Here is a 16,232-nt window from a genome sequence, read left to right as displayed (position 1 = left end):
ACATTGGGTTTGTTTGTGATGTTGAGTATCTGGTACTAGCATTCGACATTGGGTTTGTTTGTGATGTTGAGTATCTGGTCCTAGCATTCGACATTGGGTTTGTTTGTGATGTTGAGTATCTGGTCCTAGCATTTGACATTGGGTTTGTTTGTGATGTTGAGTATCCGGTCCTAGCATTTGACATTGGGTTTGTTTGTGATGTTGAGTATCTGGTCCTAGCATTTTACATTGGGTTTGTTTGTGATGTTGAGTATCTGGTCCTAGCATTTGACATTGGCTTTGTTTGTGATGTTGAATATCTGGTCCTAGCATTTGACATTGGGTTTGTTTGTGATGTTGAGTATCTGGTCCTAGCATTTGACATTGGGTTTGTTTGTGATGTTGAGTATCTGGTCCTAGCATTTGACATTGGGTTTGTTTATGATGTTGAGTATCTGGTCCTAGCATTTGACATTGGGTTTGTTTGTGATGTTGAGTATCTGGTCCTAGCATTTGACATTGGGATTGTTTGTGATGTTGAGTATCCGGTCCTAGCATTTGACATTGGGTTTGTTTGTGATGTTGAGTATCTGGTCCTAGCATTTGACATTGGGTTTGTTTGTGATGTTGAGTATCTGGTCCTAGCATTTGACATTGGGTTTGTTTGTGATGTTGAGTATCTGGTCCTAGCATTTGACATTGGGATTGTTTCATGCCCTAATCTCAGCCTGTAGGAGTTCTTTATATGTTTTATTTGATTTACAGATAAATATGACATACAGTGTCAGCAACTTTCACCAAATTTTGTTTTGATACCATTTCCATAAAACATCAAACTAAGCTATGGATGGTGTTACAAAACAACACATTTTTCAAAACTTTTTAATCTTTTATTGATAGGATTTTGAGAAAGACAGCTCATCAGATGAAGAAGAGAAGGAAACAGAACAAGTGAGACCTCGAAGGAAACGAGGCCATGTAGAAATAGAATATGAAGTAGAAAGGGAGCCCTCAACTTCAAAGGCAAAAATAAAGGCCACATAGTGAAAAGAATATACAGTATATTGATTTGACTCTTATTCATAGAATACATGCAGTACAAGTTTTCATTTCCTTGTCAGAAATTAAGACACTTGTATGACAGATTTAAAACTCACTGAAAAATGTATCTTTGTTTTATCTTCTATGATTTCGATAAATAAAGTAAACAAAAATGCTAGTAATTCAGGACACCTAATACAAATTTTGATTGTATTTGTGGCTTCCAACCTTCGGCTTGAAAACACCATTATTATTGTACAAATTTGATCAGAATTGTACAGTATCCAGTGTAAACACAATTTTTTTTGCAAAATAGACAGATTTTCAAAATAAATATTTTTGTAGCATTGCTGGATTGAAACATGGTAGTTTTAAGAGCCCACTGATTTGAAAAATGTTGTTTAAAGTACTTTCGTCAAATGTGGCATGCCATTATTTCTGAAGTGTTTAAAATTTACAATGTTATATTTTGAACTACCCCGAGTTAGCATAAGGGTTGATGTAGGAATTGACAACTTTGATTGTAATGCTAGGGAGACAATAATAATATGGGTCTTGTAGGGTGCATACTTGTAATAATATGGGTCTTGTAGGGTGCATACTTGTAATAATATGGGTCTTGTAGGGTGCATACTTGTAATAATATGGGTCTTGTAGGGTGCATACTTGTAATAATATGGGTCTTGTAGGGTGCATACTTGTAATAATATGGGTCTTGTAGGGTGCATACTTGTAATAATATGGGTCTTGTAGGGTGCATACTTGTAAAGGCGGTAACTATTTTTCCCATTGCAACTTTATTTATACACATATAGAGTAACTTCTGTTGTATTGTCAGCAAAACTTCTTTGAGTAAAAATCAAATTTGAAAGTTACAGCTTTCACAAGATATACTGATTGAAACCCAACACATTGCACAATTCATTGACTAAGTCATTATTTGTTTTCAATGAACAGATAAGAATTGACAGGCATGTTTACCCAAGGCAGTATGGTACAGACCAGCACTAATGCTGGCAGTACATATCTGCTACACTTTTGACTCATCATAATAAAATCCTAACAAAGTCCTATGATTATTTCATAGTTATGAAATATGACTTGACATTGACAATGAAAAAATATATATATATACTGGTAGTTGGAACTATTTTAACAAAATGAAAAGAATGCAACAAAGGAAAAAATGCATAGGGGTAGGCACTTACACACTCATCGATAAGCGATTAACCAAACTTCAGGAAAATGCAAAAACAGAACTTAACAAGATACATACAAAACTCAACGAATGGTCAAACAAAATAAGACATTTCTGTAAAAATAAACAGAGAAGCAAAAATTGCTGTTTTAAGAACAACAACAGTCATGAAAGAAAAAAACACAAAACATGGCACCCATCCAAACCACAACAGAACAGTTACCAATATGTCATCCCCCAAAGCTACACAACTACATGTACTAGCTAAAGTATCGATAAAGATGAAGTCACTACAAATTCAAATGAAGATGCAAGTTACAGTGTAAATTCAGAGAGAACAGTGACAACCCTAGAAATATAAAAAAAAACAACATTCCCCGGAGAAAACCTACAAGGCTCCACCCAATGAAACCCAAATACTGAAGTCCTAGATGAACATAACCGGAAAGATTTCCTGATAACATCCTTAAAGTGGAACACACTAACAACTGATGGAGAGAACTTGTATTACAATCAAACCAGTGGATGTAGTGACATTGTTATGGATATATACAGACTGATACATTGTTATGGATATAGACTGATACATTGTTATGGATATAGACTGATACATTGTTATGGATATAGACTCATACATTGTTATGTATATAGACTGACACATTGTTATGGATATAGACTGATACATTGTTATGTATATAGACTGATACATTGTTATGGATATAGACTGATACATTGTTATGTATACAGACTGATACATTGTTATGGATATAGACTGATATATTGTCATGCATGTATATATATAGACTGATACATTGTCGTGGATATATACTGATATATTGTTATGTATATATATATATAGACTGATACATTGTCATGGATATATATAGACTGATACATTGTTATGGATATATATATATATATAGACTGATACATTGTTATGGATATATATATATATAGACTGATACATTGTTATATATATATATATAGACTGATACATTGTTATATATATATACAGACTGATACATTGTTATGCATATATATATATATAGACTGATACATTGTCGTGGATATAGACTGATATATTGTCATGCATGTATATATATATATAGACTGATACATTGTCGTGGATATATATAGACTGATACATTGTTATGGATATATATATATATAGACTGACATATTGTTATGGATATATATATAGACTGATACATTGTTATGGATATATATATATAGACACTGATACATTGTTATGGATATATATATAGACTGATACATTGTTATGGATATATATAGACTGATACATTGTTATGGATATATATATAGACTGATACATTGTTATGGATATATATATATATATAGACTGATACATTGTTATGGATACATGTATATATATAGACTGATATATTGTTATGGATATATATATATAGACTGATACATTGTTATGGATATATATATAGACTGATACATTGTTATGCATACATGTATATATATAGACTGATATATTGTTATGGATATATATATATAGACTGATACATTGTTATGGATATATATATAGACTGATACATTGTTATGGATATATATAGACTGATACATTGTTATGGATATATATATATAGACTGATACATTGTTATGGATATATATATATATATATATAGACTGATACATTGTTATGGATATATATATAGACTGATACATTGTTATGCATACATGTATATATATAGACTGATACATTGTTATGGATATATATATATAGACTGATACATTGTTATGGATATATAAAGACTGACATATTGTTATGGATATATATATAGACTGATACATTGTTATGCATACATGTATATATATATATATAGACTGATATATTGTTATGGATATATATATAGACTGATACATTGTTATGGATATATATATATAGACTGATACATTGTTATGGATATATATAGACTGATACATTGTTATGGATATATATATATAGACTGATATATTGTTATGGATATATATATAGACTGATACATTGTTATGGATATATATAGACTGACATATTGTTATGGATATATATAGACTGACATATTGTTATGGATATATATAGACTGTTACATTGTTATGCATACATGTATATATATATATATAGACTGATATATTGTTATGGATATATATATATAGACTGATACATTGTTATGGATATATATATATAGACTGATACATTGTTATGGATATATATAGACTGATACATTGTTATGGATATATATATATAGACTGATACATTGTTATGGATATATATAGACTGATATATTGTTATGGATATATATAGACTGACATATTGTTATGGATATATATATAGACTGATATATTGTTATGGATATATATATAGACTGATATATTGTTATGGATATATATATAGACTGATACATTGTTATGGATATATATATAGACTGATACATTGTTATGGATATATATAGACTGATACATTGTTATGGATATATATATATAGACTGATACATTGTTATGGATATATATAGACTGACATATTGTTATGGATATATATATATATATATATATAGAGACTGATACATTGTTATGGATATATATATAGACTGATACATTATTATGGATATATATATAGACTGACATTGTTATGGATATATATAGACTGATATATTGTCATGAATATATATATAGACTGATACATTGTTATGGATATATATATATAGACTGATACATTGTTATGGATATATATATATATATAGACTGATACATTGTCATGGATATATATATATAGACTGATACATTGTCATGGATATATATACAGACTGATACATTGTTATGGATATATATAGACTGATATATTGTCATGGATATAGACTGATACATTGTTATGGATATATACAGACTGATACATTGTTATGGATATATATAGACTGATATATTGTCATGGATATAGACTGATATATTGTCATGGATATATACAGACTGATACATTGTTATGGATATATACAGACTGATACATTGTTATGGATATATATATAGACTGATACATTGTCATGGATATAGACTGATACATTGTTATGGATATATATAGACTGATATATTGTCATGGATATAGACTGATACATTGTTATGGATATATATAGACTGATATATTGTCATGGATATAGACTGATATATTGTCATGGATATATACAGACTGATACATTGTTATGGATATATACAGACTGATACATTGTCATGGATATATATATAGACTGATACATTGTCATAGATATATATAGACTGATACATTGTCATGGATATAGACTGATACATTGTTATGGATATAGACTGATACATTGTCATGGATATAGACTGATACATTGTCATGGACATAGACTTATACATTGTCATAGATATATATAGACTGATACATTGTCATGGATATATATATATAGACTGATACATTGTCATGGATATAGACTGATACATTGTCATAGATATATATAGACTGATACATTGTCATGGATATATATAGACTGATATATTGTCATGAATATAGACTGATACATTGTCATAGATATAGACTGATACATTGTCATGGATATAGACTGATACATTTTTATGGATATAGACTGATACATTGTCATGGATATAGACTGATACATTGTTATGGATATAGACTGATACATTGTTATGTATATAGACTGACACATTGTTATGGATATAGACTGATACATTGTCATAGATATAGACTGATACATTGTCATAGATATAGACTGATACATTGTCATGGATATAGACTGATACATTTTTATGGATATAGACTGATACATTGTCATGGATATAGACTGATACATTGTTATGGATATAGACTGATACATTGTTATGTATATAGACTGATACATTGTCATGGATATAGACTGATATATTGTCATAGATATAGACTGATACATTGTCATGGATATAGACTGATACATTGTCATGGATATAGACTGATACATTGTCATTGTTATCAAGGAATTAAAGAAAATACAGTAATCTCAAAGAAACCAACTTCCGAGAAATTCTATGACCTGCCCAAACTGCACGAAAAATGTCCACTATGGTTTATTTTTCCTCGCTGGCGAATCTGGTTGACTTGCATTGACAACCCATCATACAAATACTGCTATCATATTTGAAACATACCACCCATCACTTATTGAAGATATAAAATACATTTTACCGATAGAGGGCGCTATGCTTGTCACCAAGTACCAAATCGCCTTCCTTTACACCAACATCCCGCATGAATATGGTATTAAAATCTCTTAGAGAATTGATGGATAAATATAGCATCATCACTATTAATCATGAAGAGTTGAATTTAATTTTACACAAGATTTTTTTTTACAATTCAACAACTAACAAATCATTGGTACATCCATGGGTGGCATAGTGGCGCAAACATAAACATACACACTATAGGTACAGGTAGGACAAGTACACATGAAGAACACATTCTGTACACACATACCAACAAATTGGATACACTATAAAGATGACGACAAATTGTTATGGTCACATGACTTGGAACAACTTTGACTTTCACAAATATTGTAACTCAATCCATTGCAAGTTCAAAACTTGCATTTCTTGACACATTTCAAATTAAAGACAACGAACTCAATATTACTGTGTACAACAAACCTATGTACTTGTGGTTCAATTCATGCCATTCACAAGATTTTCACAAACTAATTCCATGGAGCCAAGCACTGTGTTATAAACGCATCTGTTCAATAGACGAATTTTACCACACTAAGACAAAACATTTCACTGTAAGAAACTATAAAAAAAAAAAAAACGTTATCAACATCGCTATCAAGAAAGTCGGCGGTTTCGTCACACCAGCCGTATCTGTCCACCAAACAGAAACCAACCACCCAAACAAGTTAAAAACAGAATACCGTTCGTCGTTATTACACACTTGCACTACCCAATCTATCAGCTGATTTGCATAAACAATGCCGTATTGTACAATCCTGTAAGACTACAAAGGAGGTATTCACATAAATTCCTAATGTCAGCTATCACCAATCATCTGTTATAAAGCAACTACTAGCTCGGGCCAGAACCACAATAAAAGATTGGATTAATGCCACATCTATCGTGCAAGAAATACAAATTCATGTTCTGCTCAGATGATAGAATCACTGGTCACATGACATTTTCAACACGTGATCTCAATACGTCCTCAGATGCAAAAAAACGTCACATGCTTTATAACGGAAAACTTTAACGAACTACACAAACACATTTATATATACACCATAACACTTGTTGCTGAACACTGTCACAATATCACTCATTTTCAATTCAAAAGACTACATAACATATTTTCGAAGAAAGATACCATTAGAAAACAGATGGAATTCAAAATAATAACTGAGTTTAATACACTGATTCCAAATGGTATCAACATTTTTTACCACAGCTTTTTGGGCTAGATGTCCCCTTCTTTTTGTTTGAACATCCAGAAGTTATTCATGCATACTGAATTTCTTTTAAAGGCAGTAGTCGCCGCGCCGTGTCCTGTTTGATATGGGACTCATAGCGACGTACACAGCGCGTGAAAAATACTTTGAAAATCGAACACGCTCAGTGCGACCGCCGCCCTTTAAGTGAAGATTGTATATCACATGCGTATATCAATACTATTGAAATAAATAAATTATAACGAAGTTAGCATCTGGTTTGATGATTGGAACTGTGAACTTGGATGAAAAGCCGAAACAATGTTTGCAAAGTTTCAGAAGTTAGATGAGAAGTCGACAAAGTTTGGTGAAAAATCGAAACTGGGTTGAAAGTAGCAGAAGCTAGCCACACAGTTGAAAAATTGGACGGAAAGTCAAAAATTGGTTGCGAGGATAGCTGGGTCATAGACCTTAGAAAACTAAGGGATATGGCTGGGTAGTCGAAAAACAGCTAGGCCTCGGGAAAGTCGAAAAACACGTTAGCGGAGGGTAGCTCACATCGAAATAAAAACTGGGCGGAAATTGGTTGCAAAGTTGTCAAAGTTAGCTGGGAAGTCGAAATAGTTGGATGGATAGTAGGGTTTTCTAAATAGTTGACAAATATCTTGCTAACCGTAGATAATGTGGCTGCCATACTGGGTTGTTTTTAAAATAACATTCAATTCTATTACAAAAATACGGAATGCAAAATGTAAATTTCGCGAGAAACAGTTTGTTAATTCACCCGAATTATTTTCAATTACCTGTATACATCTACGCACTTCAGAGAACAAATACTGCTATGTTTGCTGCCAAAAAGTGTGTATTTTTATTGAAAGATGCACTCACACATATATTAAAGTTTAAGTAAGTTTTTCATTGATATGAATTAATTAGGTCATACACACACAGTTGGAAGTAAAGTCAAAATAGTTGGCTGAGAAGTCGCAAAAAGTTGTGGGAACTCAAAAAAGTTGACTGGAATGTCGAAAAGTTGGATGAAGTCAAAAATGTTGGCTGTGAAAGCAAACAATTTGGCCAGAAAGTCAAAAAAGGTGGCTGGAGAAGTCGAAAATGTTGGCTTGAAGTCGACCACAATGCGCGATTTTAATTCGTCTGCTGCTGTACTGGATTATTGAAGAATGAGCACATTTGCATATCAATTCTACCAAAATTAGTTAATTTTATTTTAGTTTTATTTAGTATTGTTCAAGGAAATAAAGGAGACACAAATAATTGTTCTACATTATAATTAATATATTTATATTTTTACAATAATATCGTTATATAATATTTTTTACATTTTACACTGCAAAAATTCGTAAGAAACCTTGAAAGTTTGCAATAGGAAAAATAGAAAATGAAGTTAAAGATTATTTGTCAATTAAGCCAAGTCAATCTTTGTTTATTTTTAATGTGTTCCAAAATACACAGAGAATGTCAACATTTATCAACGTTTTGGGGTTGAAACATGATAATTTCTCTGTTGTTTTGTCGACAATTGTGTTTGAATTGAAGCCTTCGGCTAAGTTATCAAAACTAAAAAAAGTTTAGCTAAAACCTAGTTTAGTTTTGCTGACAATACAACTTTAAGAGTACTTCGGTCAAATGTATTGCGTCTATAATTAATGGTGTGTTTGAATGAACTAATGTTTACTGCTTGTCTAGTTGTGTACATATGTACATACAATAGTACTTGTTTATATATATATATTGAACTTCGACACAAGTCAGTAATGGGTGGCATGGGTGACATGGGTGGCATGGGTGACATGGGTGGCATGGGTGACATGGGTTGCATGGGTGGCATGGATGACATGGGTGGCATGGGTGACATGGGTTGCATGAGTGGCATGGATGGCCAGCACCTATAACATAAAAAGAACCTTCCACATACATATACAGAAGAAAATATAATCAGCAAATATATATAGAATAGCATTAGAAAATAAAATGATAACAATTACAAATTAGGGTAAAAGTATTTATGCCATACGACATTTTGTGCAGTGACAATGGCTAAGCCACGAACCTGAGTAATGTTATTTTAGCTATCTGTAATTTCCCTAATTCAAGATGTTGCTAATTTAAAAAAAAAAATATTCTCACAATGCGAATTGATGACACTTTAGTTAAATTAAGATTCTGATAGTTTGAGTCAAATTCGTTAAAATTGTATGTATATAGCTATATCAAAGCGTTTTACAGTAAACTTGTTGTAGAGAAGATTAGTATGACAATTACTCAATTGGAATTTATAAGGCTTAGCAGCGACACTGTACTGTGAAGACCAAGTATTCACTAATGAGAAATCCAATGCATAAAATACTGCCTATATTAAATGGTTCACTATGAAATGTAGTCTCATTAGCATGTTATTTATTGTCATTAATTTGCACAAATTTGTGAATATTAAGGTCGTAGTCAACACAAGCAACATTTAAATAATGTCATACAATCTAAAATACGCCGCCTGTATACTATAATTGTAATGAACGGGCGCACATTTCTTTGTATTCCGATCCCTTGTTTGAGTTGCTAGTAGATGTTGTGGGCGTTGATGGCGCACTATGTGTTACCCTTGGATACAGAGTATCAACAGTTACCAGCACTGCAACTGGAGAGAAAAAAATCAATCCGCGTATGGGATTTTTTTCTACAATTTAATACACAGTTTTACCCAAAACAACTTTATACTATAAGTTGTTCAAATAAATGCAGATATACAGGCGACCCGAAACAGTTCAGAAATACCACATCGGGATATTAATCAGGGAATATATTGTTACGCGTAGGTTCGAGAAGTTACGGGACGTAGGTGTACATCGGTTCATGTGATCTGCCGACAACCATGTAACAACCTGTCGATTCGCTGCAAGACTGAATACACTGTTACTTGCAGTGCGTATGGTGTACTTCGCTCTGCACATGGACTGTATTTTTGTCTCCATTTAATGAATTTGCACAGTCTTCCTCTAGCACTGCCAGGATTACTAGTATATGCACCAAAAAGTTTGTTCGAATTATAGAACGCAGTTGTTCGACGGGCTCCAAACAGCGAAAACTGTGTTTTTAAGACATCGTAATTTGTATTCTTTGAGTTGTCAAAAAACTGACCATGCCAAAAGGAAGGCTGTTTGCTCCTTCTACGTCAACTGATGGCAACTGGGTGAGTATAATGAAGACTAATTATAACCATTTATTTATTAATTTATTTAATTCGATCTACGGACACGAATGGTATGATGGCGTGACGTGCCTCAGTACCCACGACTGCCACTTTTAATCGAAATCAATACATGCATTTATGAACTGTAATGGGAGTTTATAAAAGCAATAAATGAAGAGATAACACAGATTTATGACGATGGTGACAAAAAACAGTTGAGTGCGGTTAATTTTATATAAATACCTCATTATTTAAAGAATAATTTATCTGTCATTTATTATTATTAATAAAAAACATCACACTTGTCAATGCAATTATTGTCATTTTAATTCAATTAATTTACTGTGTATGTTTTGGGGTTAATGTTTTACCACACTATATCCTATATATCCTATGATGATTTAGTTGTATAATAATAAAAATAAATTATTGTCAATTTACAAATTGGAATTCACAACATAAGTAGTGTAACCGCTATTATTTTCACTGAAGCAAGAACAATATCTAATAGATAATCCAGATATAAGCCTTGTAATATATCCTAGTTTTTGCAAAATGATGTACGTTTAGCTTCATTGATAGATACCAGTATAATGAATTTGTAATAAAAACCATGATGAAGTCTGAAGGGATGAAATTTCATAAAGTTGATGTGTCTGAACTCTGACCTACTCACTTTTCAAACAGACAGGATGTATTTGATTGTAATTGTTTGGTCTTTATTAATTAAGATGCTAACGTAATTAGTTTTGGCTGGTGGGTACATAAATCTTCAGATGTCACTAAGCTTTACAATAGTGTCTATGCTTCATTTACATCTATTGTATCAAATTCCACCGTCATTGTAGCATTAGTAACAAGTGTTTTGAAGTGAAAATACTTCTTTTCAACTGTGACACTATTAAATGTAGTGTATTTCTTTACATTCTAGTTTCAAACAAGGGGATTCCAGTCAGCACCTTTGTTTCGCGACACATCAACAAGTACCGGGGAAATGCTGACTGCAACATTCAAACCAGAATCTTCGTGTAGACCAGCTCGACCACCGTCTCCTTTCAATAGTTGGACCCGGGTAAGCTTAGCATTACAAAATGTTTGTTTGGTGCAGCAGGTGTATTTGCTGACAACTTGAATCTGTATTGAATCTGTTTACTTGGTTACAAGAAAAAAAAAAACGTACCAATAAATAGTTATTGAAAGCATGAACATCTTATTCACTGACTGCAAATAAATTGTGTAATCATGTGTGAGCCACTCACTTACAAGAATAACACACAGTGAATTCAGGTTATCACACTTTTACTCATTACTGTTTGATTGCCACACAAATACAATACTGCATTTATTCACCTGTTGTGTTCAGTAAGGGTAAACCCAACATTGCTTAATGGGGGGGAGGGGTGATTGTCATATAATGACAGAGTAAGTAATGGGTACCCACTTTATAGTGTTATAGTGTCAGTTGTTGCCTTGGTTACACCATATTCATTTCATGTCGTATGAACCCTGACAAAAATCCTTTCATAAGAGTAGCAGTTTCAGATTACAATGCATTATGGGATTGCTCACCTTAAGTATGTTTACATTTGTTTAGTGTTCTCTAACAAATCTTATAATAGTTCTACTACCTTTTTATATGCTACTGCTAAAAGGTCATTGTCAAAAACATTTAGCTGTTTTGAATAGATACTCAGGGAGAACAACATAATATTAGCTATAAGCAAGTTCTCGATGGCATTACCAATGTTTATTTGTAGTGTTTTTCAAAAAGAAAGTGAACAATCATAGTTCGTGTAACCATGGCAATTATATTTAAAAGTAAAAGTTGAAAATAGAGAAAATAATGAAAGAACCAACATGTATAGTTTTAACAATCTGTGATCAAAATGTGATATAATCCCCCTTATTAGAGATTTATTATCAGCAATTTATGTCAGAATATATTTGTGTCTGTGATCCATAAATGTTGAGTAAGAATATGCAACACTACCATATACATGCACATTGCTCTAGTGAATTCCTCACACAATTCTCATATGTATTTCTTTCCTTGCCAGGTTACATACGAAGATGAAAATCCATTTTCTCTCCATGACAACAGACATTCTTTTCAGGATCATGGTGTCTATTTTGGTCATGTAAGTATAAATGTATTGATTATTTTTTTTCTCAGTGTTGACATACTCTATGCATACACATTATAAATGAATACTAAATTGCCAAATGGACAATTCCTTTCTCCTTTAGCCCTGCAGTCACAATGTATTCATATGTGATTATAATAAAAGAAATGAAAACCATAACAACAAAATTATTTTTTTTACTGATTACCATTCAGTCAGTCGGCCTCACCGGAGCATTGTACTCATTGCATGCACATTTATCACATTATCCATCATTCCACACGCATAGAATTGGCAAGAGTTAATGGAAATTTCTTACATTTGATTGACATAATGGAAATTGCAGACAATGAGATTCTAAAAATAAAGTGTGTTAGTTGTTGCATTGCTGGTTGTCTTTGGTAATTCTCACGCAATAAATTTTGATTTCTAGTGAAATTTCAGTTCGAATATTTGCTAATTTAAAAAATTGTTGATAAATTATGGAAACAGCAGATTATGCTGAAAGTGATCAAGTTGATTTGTCTTAGTTTGATTCCAGATTAGAATAAATTTTTACTACTACATTTTTTCAAAGTTAAGGTTAAGGTTCAAAGTTAAGGCTGCCATTAAAACACCTGATTTCCTTGAAGTTTACACTATGGTTTTATATTATGCTGCTGTCTCTAAACCTAGATAAAAAAATATTGTCACCACCTTTGTACAAAACACAGGTCAACCATCTATGAGTCATTTAACTTTGGTTTCTGTGGTAAAAAGTTCTCACCATATCTCATTTTTTTGTTTACATATGGTACTTGTTAGGTGGGTACTTATTTTGAACATTTTGATGATTATTATTATTTTTTCTGAGGTTATGTTTTTAACGTAGAAATTACTCAAAAAACTTCCATTTTTGAATTTTTTAGGCAGTTTGACTCCAAAAAAATAAAAATTTTTAAAACAAAGAATTGTGATAAATTTGTTGCCCCTAATTATAGGTTGAATATCATGTGGCATTCAAATGTGTTATAGTGAACACTGATCCATGGCAACTATACACAATACAGTCACCTATATTGTATACACCATGTAACCTCCACTACAATACAAATGATTTACTGTTGACAGCAATTCATTCCTTTAACACTAAGACCCAAGTCTGACATGTTAAAGCTGTGGGATAGTACTGTTGCTAGCGACATCGTTAGTGTGTAACTTGTAGACAAACTGATTTAATCATAGACTAACATCTCTGATTTATGTTTGTGTTATGGCTGTGTTTTCAAATTACTAATTCCAGTGAAAACCCATTCCCCACTTGCTTCTTGTATAATTTTATTGAATCGCAGTATAATTAAAAGATTTAACTGGAAATACCTATTATATTTGGTATATTTGAAAAGTAATGATGTTAATGAGAACAATTATTATAACATCTGATAAACTTTTTCAACTAGTAACATGCAAACATTACAGATAGCAAGTAGAAATGGCTCACCTTATACTGTAAACCATTTACATTTTTTGAGAGACTAATTTTCGTGAATTTTGAAAGTCATGGAATTCTGTAGCTGTGAAAACAGATCTGGTGTTTTACGACAGAGTGTGAACAACTTTCATGAAATTTTGTTTTCTCAAGGGCCATCAAATCATGGAAATTCCTAGCAGAGAAAATCAAGTAGTTTACAATAATCATACAGTTATATACATTATAACGCTCACTAATACATTTGTCTTGTTGTTTATCTAGGGATTAGGAAAAAAGCTACTTCCACCAGAAGAAAGACAACACTACTCTAAGCAACTAATATCCTGGGATAAAAAAGACTTTTTCAGTGATACAAATTATTACAATTCATACCAGACAAGACATTGCAAAAATCCTCCTACAAGGCGAAGATTTCCACGAATACACTCAGAAGGAAAAGCTGGCTCGACAAAATTAGACACAACAACAACAGAGTGGTTTAAACCACCAGAGGTACCCCATGAAACAAAAACCCAGGTGTTAGCATCTTCACAAGAACCATTCCTAAAACACAATCCATGGAAGTATTCCTACAAAGCCAGCACTGCCAGACTTGTTTTATAACTATATGTGCCTATGCAATTTACTTGTAAATTAAATGTGTATTTTCAAAGAATTTAACATATTATTGGAGTGTGTGATTGCATGCCTGCATGAAGTAATAAGCTATGCACACAAGTTGACACTGATCTCAAATACAATTTGTTTTTCCTCATTTGTTGCTATGTTTATACATAAACAAGTTGTGATAAAATCACAGACTGCATAGTGAGTCTTGGGAATGGCCAATTGTTATATCTTAACTGTGAGCTCAGAATGACATTTAGCTGGTGGGCTTTATTATTGCTTGACCAGATTAAATTCAAAACGTCAATGTTTTGAATGTGAAAGCAACTCTAGAATTGTAATGATTATATAGACTACCTGTGGCTTTTGTTGCTATATCATTCATTCAACCTTTGTTCATGCCAGTTTAATTGAAGGTCAGAGAGGTCAGGCTAGAGATCTGGTCACCCTAGCAATGTTACTTTGTGAATGGTCATTGGTGCACTAGTATTCGTTACAGAAACAAGACTGTACCAAACTCAATCAATTCATTCCTGCACAACCAACAACAATGTTAATCACATCGCAATGTAAAAAATTATTATTGGTAGTGTACACTGTCACAACTACCTTACTTCAAAATAGTGACCATACAAAAAAAAAATATAATTTTCCTGTCATATATTGCTGAGTGTGTACAATTGAAAAGACTTTTCTGCCAACGCATAGAGGCGAACCACAAAAGGATTACTTTCAGTCCACTTCTACTGTTGTAGTTTCTGTTGAAAAAGATGTATACAAAGAGACTACCAGTTCATTGTCATGACAAGTACTTTGCTATTGTCACAGATCGACACTCATTAAAATGATTGGTTTATAGTTGGGTCTCTATAACCACCAATAGACATTCATATTGTAATACTTGTCTACTTTCTATGATAATCCTGTATTTTTAGATGACAAAAATAAAACTTTTGTAAACATGTTTTAAACAACATTTGACATTTAATAATGAAAGAAACTTCTCTCAATCAATTTTATTACCTCAGATGCATTTGTTCAAAACCTATTTATATTAGATTAATTTCTTCAGTTTTATCTCATTCGTTTTTTTTTTGGTACTATTTCCTAGTTTTTGATGGTGATATAAAATATACCAGTATGCCCCGTACATATGCACATGCACAATACACAGGGGTTC

At 32.1% G+C, this 16,232-nt stretch overlaps 2 protein-coding genes across 2 annotated transcripts in view; both read left to right on the top strand.

The window, feature by feature from the left end:
• LOC100377801 (protein MAK16 homolog) overlaps positions 1 to 1,222 on the top strand; it is a 28,864-nt gene extending 27,642 nt beyond the window's left edge. The window contains exon 7 of the mRNA XM_085504160.1: positions 880 to 1,222. Within this exon, the coding sequence (XP_085360286.1) occupies positions 880 to 1,023 (144 nt within the window). The 3' untranslated portion in view covers positions 1,024 to 1,222. The remainder of the gene's footprint in view (positions 1 to 879) is intronic.
• Positions 1,223 to 10,526: 9,304 nt separating this feature from the next.
• Positions 10,527 to 15,101, top strand: LOC100377647 (testis-expressed protein 36-like). The gene is made up of 4 exons (XM_002740534.4): positions 10,527 to 10,852; positions 11,784 to 11,924; positions 12,910 to 12,990; positions 14,708 to 15,101. The coding sequence occupies exons 1-4, from the start codon at positions 10,802 to 10,804 to the stop codon at positions 15,047 to 15,049; spliced, it is 615 nt and encodes a 204-aa protein (XP_002740580.1). The 5' UTR covers positions 10,527 to 10,801; the 3' UTR covers positions 15,050 to 15,101.
• The last annotated feature ends 1,131 nt before the right edge of the window (positions 15,102 to 16,232 follow it).

The sequence above is a fragment of the Saccoglossus kowalevskii genome, chromosome 10 (assembly GCF_978046115.1).
Source record: "Saccoglossus kowalevskii chromosome 10, keSacKowa6.1, whole genome shotgun sequence".
NCBI lineage: Eukaryota > Metazoa > Hemichordata > Enteropneusta > Harrimaniidae > Saccoglossus > Saccoglossus kowalevskii.
Note: the sequence above shows the minus strand (reverse complement) of the source record. Positions and strands in the feature narration are given on the sequence as shown.

What these genes read in the sequence shown, in the direction of transcription:
- LOC100377647 (XM_002740534.4), top strand. Translation starts at nt 10,802, where the DNA reads ATGCCAAAAGGAAGGCTGTTTGCTCCTTCTACGTCAACTGATGGCAAC. An exon ending in CGTCAACTGATGGCAACTGG is followed by an intron (nt 10,853 to 11,783) that starts GTGAGTATAATG and finishes TTTACATTCTAG; the next exon opens with TTTCAAACAAGGGGATTCCA. An exon ending in ATGGTGTCTATTTTGGTCAT is followed by an intron (nt 12,991 to 14,707) that starts GTAAGTATAAAT and finishes TTGTTTATCTAG; the next exon opens with GGATTAGGAAAAAAGCTACT.